Source organism: Styela clava, chromosome 5, assembly GCF_964204865.1.
Source record: "Styela clava chromosome 5, kaStyClav1.hap1.2, whole genome shotgun sequence".
NCBI lineage: Eukaryota > Metazoa > Chordata > Ascidiacea > Stolidobranchia > Styelidae > Styela > Styela clava.
Window position 1 is genome coordinate 15,500,566 of NC_135254.1, and position 9,047 is coordinate 15,509,612.

A 9,047-nucleotide genomic window follows, 5' to 3' on the forward strand; every position below is an offset into this window, starting at 1 on the left:
GTTTTGTGTCAATAGGAAATGTTGTAAAACAATAGTTTGAAGAATAATTATTGTATGCAGGTGTTTCCAATTGTTTTACTTTTAATGTATTAGCTCCTTTATTTGCTTCTTGTGTGAAACCTTATTGATGTGTTTTGTGTAACATTTAAAAAAAAAGTGTTACTTTTTCCAGAATTAATTGCAGATAACTCAAAATAATAAAATTCAAATATTTTCAATTTTTTTTTGGTGCGCCTACCTTTTTCTGTACCAGACATAGACTGGTAACCGGATTATGTTGTCTTATCCCCTTTTCCTTAAAATATATATAAATATGCTTTTCACTTCTTTCAAGGTTCATTTTGAATATTGCAGCTGAAAGCTAGGATTCCTAATATTATTAACATAACACACTTTTACAGATGCGTTATAACGACCCTGAATTGCAACAACAACATTTAGCAAGAATGGCACATTACCGTGCACAAGCTCAAGTTCCTTATCAACAAATCATAAATCCTCATCCACATAGTGCCAATTCAGGAGGTTATCCAAGGTATGGCTGTAAAATTTTTAAATTATTTTAGATTCTGTTTGTTTTTCTGTATTTGATGATTTGTTTTAAAACGTATACAATATTGATGCAATATTTAAACTACGGCGAAATGATTATAAACTTTGCTCTCTTTAAAAATAATTCTTTTAATTCTCTGCAACAATCCGATTAAAATATACTTTCATATTATTGTTTTCTTCTTCATAGGTCTTCCCAAGGAATGGCTTTTAGTGAAATGATACCAAATCTTCCACAACAACAACTATATCACATGGATGCTCCATCTTACACTCAACAGTTGGCAATGAACCAAAGACAACAACAAAATTTTGTTCACCAATCAAAAGGAATGCCAAGGGTAAGTTTGTGTCTTCTTGGTAGAAAGAAAATGATTGTTTTTTAATACCTTGTTTCCCAGAAAATATGACTTGGCCTGACTTTGAAAAAGATTTTAATATAAACCCTCCTCTAAAATAAAACCTAGTCGATATCGTGAAACTTTTTTTTTGATCTATTCGATAGTAAGAACGTTTTAAATGAGTGGTCATTTTCAAAATCTATGTTATTTTAAATAAAAATGTGTTATTTATAAGTAAATGGATACCGGTTTTCATATTTTGTATATTTGAAAATCTCGTAATTCTCTACTTTGTAATTTTGTTTTTGATAAATGAAATTCAAAGACATCTCCAAAAGTAAGCCCTAGTGTTATTTTTCGAAAGAAAACTGAAATAAGACACTGTCTTTTATTCTGGGAAACACGGAAGCTATACATTTTATATTAATTTACTATACTTAACGCATAATTCAATAGCAACTTAATTGTAGCAATTACATTGGAATATAGAAACAAGCAAAAAAAATGATATTTATAGTTACGAAAAATGTCTGGATTACAGTTACTTGGTATTTTAATGTGTGTAACCCACTAGAATTCGTTTTGTGACGGGTAGGTCTAGGTATTTTTGAATATCGAATATATTTTTCAAATCGAATCTCGAATATTTAGATCCCAGACACATAAATTACTGAAAACTTAGAATCCATCACTCAAACAGTTTGCTGAGCATTCACACACAAAAAGAAACATGTTTCATCAATAACTCACTAGGAAAAAAAGAGTCACATGTCTGAATTGCATTGTAAAAATATATGGCTTCAATTAAAAAAATTGTGGAATTTACCTTTGGCAGACAAAAATAAAAACAAGATGCCGTCGATTCGAAATTTTCGTCCAAGCCAATTCAAATAATTTACTATTCGATTTCATTCGAATATTCGATCGTTACACTTGATCAAAACAATGCTTTCCTTTTAAATAGTTGATGTATTGGGTATATATAATCAGAAGCAATGAATACATTAACAGTAAATGTAAGCATGCTAGTGGAGATTTATTTTCCCCTTTTTATATTGTCCGCAAAATAATAACATATACCTTCCTTTTTATCAGTCTTCTACTGGAGGCAACTCATATTTATTAGATAAGTATCCGACTCCTCCATCAAACTCAACACTCTCTCCTCCTTCCGCCAGTTTCTCGCCACATTCTGCCTCCAACAACCACTCACATGGTCATCTCAAAACTCAGGTATTTATTTGCTTCATAATGACTCGAAATATGAATTATCAGTGTAAGAAGTTGTGCCGATGGTGTGGCGTATCGTGCTATGTGTTTGGAATACACCAGCCACCACACCTCTGATTACCTTGAGTGGGTTTGCAGATACAAATCCTTTGGGGCATAGTTATGTGTGAGAGGATTGCCGGACTTCTCGCTGCCGTAGGATGGTTCACATGAGCGCTGGTTAGTTACGGCTTCCTGCACCATCAACTTCCATGCATCTGAAACAAATAACTGGCTAACTAATCCCATACCTGACATGGACTTGTTACCGGACAAGAGGCCAGGGTTAACCATATGATTAAGCTGTTGTTTCCTCTCCCCAATGATAAATATAAATCCTATCCTAGGTTAAGATGTCTGTAAATGTATCTGTATTGCATAATGTGTAATCATTCAACTCTGATTTTCTCCATTCCATGTCAATTTCTAAGAAGTTAAACCAAGGTGGAATATATGTATTACTAAGACGCATATCATGTGTTAAAGATTTCCTAATTTTCACATAATATTATCTGTTTTTAGCCTCAGCCAGGCGATCTGTCATATGAAACACCGAGCCCTGAATCACCAGGTGATCAGTGGTCAAGCGCATCACCGAGGAGCAATTCTGATTGGTCAGATAGCATACACAGTCCACCTACTGGACCGCACATGCACGCACCTAATCTGCATCAGACAATTCACCCTCATGGGGGAATGCCCGTTTCACATAGGGGTTTAGGGGTACGGATGCACCCACCTCCAAACGCGGCTCATTCTGGGAAACTTCAAGCCGCATAGACAAGAGTCGAACTCGAGAAGATGAAATATTGACCAAAAGACCATTTTGGGGCCAAAAGTGCCTGCACTAAAATCTTGTACATATTTTTGGTTTTTCTTTGTTTTTAAATTTGTTTACATTTTGTTGTTTGTTTAAAACTATTTATTTTGTTTTAAATGTTTCAAGCTTTTATATTTGACTGCTGTTGAAGCTTTTTTTTGGCCACCTTGAAATAACACCTACCTAAAATATGATATCCAATATCATGAAATGGTTTCATCTTAATTTCAATGAAATTTCTTTACAAATGAAATCAAATCTATTTAAAAAGCAATAAACATATCAATTTTTATTTGGTAATCAAACAAAACAAAAATAGTCTTTTATTCATGAAAAATCAATTTTATTTTCATATCACTATTTTAAAAATTTTTCATCGGTTTTTATAAAAATTTGTTAAAAATTAAATAATAGTATGTTGGTAATTCAAATCAGGATTTACCATGTTCCATATCATATTATTGGTTGTAGAAACTGGTACGTTCTAGTCACTGATATATTTCTCATAAAATAGTTGGCTATGAAGTTGCTTTTTCATAGTCATATCGGTATGTCCTATAAAGGTGTTTCTCCCTTGATGCTTCACTTTCAGAAGACTACCTATTCATCACAAGTTAGTTTTGACGCAATGTAGTGTCCCAACTGTTTTGATCAGTATTTGTCATTTTTGTTTGTACGTTTCAGCTTTTTATAATATGAGCAACTGTAAGATCATCTGCACCTATTTTGATGTTTCCATTGAAATTAAATGAAATAGTACGTTCTGAGAAATCTCATATTATTTGAATACTATGTACAAAATGAAATATCTTCATATATGATTCTAACTACCAGTAAATGGCACAGCCGCTATTTATCAAATGGTGCTAGATTTCTTAAAGTAATTCAATTTCATGTCATTACTATTTACCTATTTAATATGTTGCATTTCAAGTGCGTATGAATTTTTTTCTGCGCTGGAATCTTCATATTTTACTTCGTAAAATTTGATTGACCCTAAAATTATTAAAATTTGATCGAATTAAGTTGAATTTTGATGATTTCGATTTTCAAATAATTTTTTTCCGATAACATTCGTTTCTGATTTACCTTGAATTCAAGTCTTGCAACCTATTCAGTCTTTGTAAACCATAGGTTTATCATTTTGTTCATATAAATTGTGTTTGATAAAGGACCTATTTCATGATCATGTTATTTTTTTCCAAGTTCACAATGTCGTTTTGAGGCTAATGTTTTTTTATATTATCTCTTTAATGAAATTGAAGTTTTTGTACAGAATCTTTTTTTGTGACCAAACTTAGTTTCTACTGTATTTTACGAATTTTACATCTGGAAGCGACCAATTTGATTTGATGAATATCGACCAATATGTTTGTCTTTTTTTTCTAAGAATTTTCAGTTAAATTACGGTGCTCGTCGTGTTTGTAATTTATGAAGCGAAGATATTGAAATTGAAGTTAAAATCGTGTTTATGAAGTTTTAATTTCCTTTTAGTTTATTTTTTTTTCTTTTGTAATATTTTGATGTTTACTATTTTTTTATTGAATACAAAGAGTCAATTGCCAATTCAAAACGATTCATTCCAATTTTTTTAAATGAAAAGTTGAAATTTTGTCAATATTTTCAGTCGTTTTATGTTTAATAATAATACTATTATTGTCATCTTTTTTATTCAAACACATCCCGTTATCATAACTATAAAAGCCTTGCCATTACATGTTTTGTACATTTTAAGAGCTTATCTTTCTTTAGGCTCAAAAGAATAAAAAATGAGGCAGTTTCTTTTTGCCATTTACCTTAAAAACATGACACTACTTCTTGGTTATCCTAACCGTCATTCTACATGAATAATAGGATTTATAATACATTGTTAGTCTAGTAAATTGGTAAATTTTACGGGGTTCCATGGTATTACCTAGGTTTCTAAGTAGTAATGGATTGAATAGAATAAGATGTGATACGATCGATATGTTTCATTTGAGCATCCAACGTATTTATAAGAAAATACACAACTTAAACATTGATCAAAATCAACAATTCTGCTTAAGATATATTGAAAACGGAATTCATAACTAAACTAAAATTGTAACGAGACTTTATGAATGAGACCCTCTGTATATTATGTTACATATTTTGTATTATATGTGACGTTTAATCAATGGCATATTTATGAGTGATGCCTGTTTCCTTGCTTACTCCACAGTCCCAAATGCCCAGAGGGCTTGCTAAATCATTAGAACAAAATTATTGAAGATCAATTTTAAACTATTTTTGTCACATGATTTGTAACAAATATATCTTGAACTGAAACCTCAGTTGAAAAATTTCCATCGTCAGAAAAGGAAAATTATTTAATTCACCTGGACAAAATGATCAATGATTCTTTTATCTGTGTCCAGACACATACAGTCGAATCTTCAAATATTTGAAGCTCTTCTTGACCAACATTTCTAGTAGCTTTCTGTTTGTTTTTTTCTCTTGCTCTTTATGTACAGATCAAACCCTCAGATGTATCACGAATTTTCACATTAAAATAATAAAAAGCATACACTCACGATAGATCTCTTTTTTGTGTTCTGTGTGGTGTTGTTATTGGGAAATTTGCTGCAAAGCGATGTCAACTATTGAGGGTGTTAGGAGTCTAGTCAGGTTACAGTTGTTATAAAAACTTTTTGCTCTGATTCTATTCCGTGTGGTAGGGTGTGAAATATTTCAAAACTGGAAGCATTTACCGGTAGTTTTCATGTACATTCGGATAAACCGACGGTACAGCGACTAGTGACTAACGAGTTTTTGGCGTATGATTGTTGCTTTTTTTACCCGGGTGAAAATTGATTAAATAAATGCTTTTGATATTGAGGAATTAAACGTATGGATACAATAAAACTCCCCGTTTTTTGGATAAATTGTTTGTTGTCGGCAGTCTTCAGTAGGGCTGGCCATTTTGAATCGAATAGTTAGCTGTTCGAATCGGTTCAGACGAAAATTTAGAATCGCAACCATCTTATTTTTTTTTCCCGTTTGCCAAAGGTCGAATTGAATCCGTCATTTATTATTTGTTAAAGCCATATTTTTAAAATGCAAACTGACAGATGACCCTTTTACAAGTATTTTATTGATAAACCGTGTTTCTTATTGTGTGTGAACACTCAGTGATCTTGTCGGAGTGAAGGGTTCTACGTTTTTAGTAATCTAGAAGTCTGGAGAATAAAAAATCGCCAATGTTCCAAGTAATCGAGATTAGAATAGAAAATATATTCAATTTGATTCTGAAATCATCAGGTATTCGAGAATGACCAACCCTTCGGTTAGAATTCGAAACAAAACACACTTTTCAAGCTTTTATTTACATATATATATATTACATCTTCCATGATCCGGCCGGCGTCGAGGTTTCTTACTTGATATTTTGAACCAAATATTCCATCAAATTCAAATGAAAAATATTTATTGTGTTCGCAAGAAGTGTTTTTCTGCCAGCCCAATCAATGCACAGGTACGATTATGGGCGGCCAGGCAACATCATCAGTTTGGCATTTTACGTAATGTCTTCTAGCAATAAAACGATTAAACTCTGTCAATCATGAGAATATCTCGTGCTTTTTGTTTTGCCCAGACATTGGTGTAAGCTACGTAGATAGAACATAACATAGCAGCTAGTTATAACGTAATAATTATTCATCTTAGATTAAAATGCATATTTTACGTTATATTACAGAGCGCAGGTGATATAATTAACTTTGTGCAACGTCGACTTCCTACAGTTATGCTTAGGTCGGTAGTATTTGTGTTTATTTTTCTTACAACATCAGTGTATGCAGCAGCAGAAAACGAAATTAAAATGGTATGTAAACCGAAGCCTGGTTGTCAACTTCCATCCTGCGACCGTCCCGAGATTTCTTCTGAGTTACTTGCGATTGCAGCCGCTGCCGGACTGAATGTTGTATCTTTGCAACAAGATAATGAATATTCTATCATTTGCCAACCATCATCAGTACTGGATTTATTTTCCAGTCTTGCAAATGTCGAAGGGAAGGCAGGTGCAAAGGGGGAAAAAGGAACACCCGGGCCGAGAGGAATACAGGGACCTGCAGGTATAGACGGTTCTAAAGGAGAAAATGGCGCTGACGGAAATCCAGGAACAACTGGACAAAAAGGTGACAAGGGAGAAGTTGGTAAAATCATTCAAGGACCTAAAGGAAATACGGGTTCACCTGGTGTTGGCATGCAGGGGCCTAAAGGCTCTACTGGTCCGATAGGTCCCAAGGGCCCAGCTGGAAAAAATGGTGCAACCGGTCCACCAGGAGCACGTGGTCGACCAGGACCTCCCGGTTCTTGTTCGTGTGGGAATAGGTTTAACAGCTTTGACCGCGGGCCCTAATTGTATTATAAGTTTCGACATACCATATATAGGGCATATATTAATTTTTTTTTTGGATTTATACAACATACTTGCAAAACGACGGAATTTTGGCGTGACTTAAATTTATAGTGGTATCTAATAATGTCAATTGTATTCTTTCACGTAATCATTAAAATTTCCAAAAATCAATCTGTCAAAATCTAAATATACTGTAGTATTACCTTTTCATTGATATATAATAGGTAAAGCTCAGGCGGTAAAGCTACATAAGAGAATGTCGACTTCGTGTAGTTGTTCAATTTGAAGTTTTTATTTAGATATTTCTGATAACACGATGAAAAATACAGATTAACAATGTTGTCATTCAACGAATATTATACTCGAGTTTTAAGGGTTGTGATTTGAGGCAGGACCTCAAAGCGCAGGAAATTATATGAAGACAATTACAGTTTATGATATTCCCTTTATACTTACCACCTCAGCATAAGTAGGTGATATAACCTATATGAATAAGTCAGTTTTCGTTTTGGGTGAGGTCGATGGAAGAAACCGTAAACCATTCATAGGCCAGAAGTTTAGAAAGCCTGGTGAACGTCACCACACTATCCATAATCGTTTCAAACATTTGCGGAAGAAATGGTTTTTAGCAATTTCGTGTGTGTTATCACCGACTACTTACTTAATTGAATTTGGCCTTGATATTTTTGATCACATAGTGGAAGTTTTAAAAAACTAACCGGTATGTTAGTCGTTGATATATGTTATGTTGCCAAATTTTCGATGATATCCGAAACTCACATTTTACTTTGCGATCGCGAGATGGCAGCAATGAGCGAACCCGCGTTTTATTGGTCATTTTGAATTTCCTGCTTGTTTGTAATGTCTGAGCTCTGAATGTGTGGAAGTGGAATCGCAGACTGATTTTGTGCTAGATTGTTTACTCCCACTATTTTGGGGAAACGAGTAAATGAAAAAGGTGGAAGTGTTATATTTCTCTGAACGTTAGGCTGCAAGAATGCAGAACAATATTCAGGGAAAAGAAAATGATGGAACAATCCCGAAACCAAGGAAATTATGGATTGATTCAACACCATTTACACCTGAAGGATATGAAAACGAGGTGCACAAAAAAACTTTATTTGTAATTGATTTAGTATTTGATGGTAATCTTTAACTAGGGTGCTGTAGCCAGTCTGTCTGTCTGTGGACGATTTCATTCAAACCGCTATAAAACACAAACCAATATTTCTAACCCATTCAGTCGTTATTCTACACACTAAACCTCGAATTAACTCTCTACTACCCAGTCTGGATTTCATAGCCTTTTCGAACGAGAAATCGGGCGTGCAATCAGAAATTCCCGCGTGCAAATAAGAATTTCTGGCGTGCAATTATAGGGTGGCTTACCCACTTTGCGGCCATTACCTATCTGCGACCATCAAGTTCATCGATTAAATTAATGCCGAAAAAATTACCGAAACGCGCCGATATTTCTCACGCGTTATCATCCACTTATCCCTCGTAGCTCTACGAAATTACACTAAAATGCGGCCACAAATAAAAAAGTTATGACCGAAAACCTGACCGAAGAAAAAAAAACGGACCATTTTACCATGTCGCCAACTACCCATTGTTCCTTCAAAAAAGCTTGAAAATCCATACAAATATAAGAGATAAAGAGATGAAACTTGGCAGGTGGGTA

The 9,047-nt window shown here is 33.9% G+C and overlaps 3 protein-coding genes across 5 annotated transcripts in view; all 3 read left to right on the forward strand.

Annotated features, from left to right (window-relative positions):
* LOC120345158 (uncharacterized) overlaps positions 1–5,537 on the forward strand; it is a 42,730-nt gene extending 37,193 nt beyond the window's left edge. For both annotated transcript variants that reach the window (XM_039414581.2, XM_078113070.1), the window contains 4 exons: positions 402–535; positions 743–893; positions 1,989–2,126; positions 2,685–5,537. In XM_039414581.2, the coding sequence (XP_039270515.2) occupies positions 402–535; positions 743–893; positions 1,989–2,126; positions 2,685–2,942 (681 nt within the window). In that variant the 3' untranslated portion in view covers positions 2,943–5,537. The remainder of the gene's footprint in view (positions 1–401; positions 536–742; positions 894–1,988; positions 2,127–2,684) is intronic.
* A 1,178-nt stretch (positions 5,538–6,715) lies between these two features.
* LOC120344826 (uncharacterized) lies at positions 6,716–7,545 on the forward strand. Its single transcript, XM_039414139.2, has one exon. It carries the CDS (start codon positions 6,749–6,751, stop codon positions 7,361–7,363), a length of 615 nt encoding a protein of 204 aa, XP_039270073.2. The 5' UTR covers positions 6,716–6,748; the 3' UTR covers positions 7,364–7,545.
* A 629-nt stretch (positions 7,546–8,174) lies between these two features.
* Positions 8,175–9,047, forward strand: part of LOC120344825 (uncharacterized) — a 35,487-nt gene continuing 34,614 nt past the window's right edge. For both annotated transcript variants that reach the window (XM_078112398.1, XM_078112399.1), the window contains exon 1: positions 8,175–8,465. In XM_078112398.1, the coding sequence (XP_077968524.1) occupies positions 8,361–8,465 (105 nt within the window). In that variant the 5' untranslated portion in view covers positions 8,175–8,360. The remainder of the gene's footprint in view (positions 8,466–9,047) is intronic.

What these genes read in the sequence shown, in the direction of transcription:
- LOC120344826 (XM_039414139.2), top strand. Translation starts at nt 6,749, where the DNA reads ATGCTTAGGTCGGTAGTATTTGTGTTTATTTTTCTTACAACATCAGTG.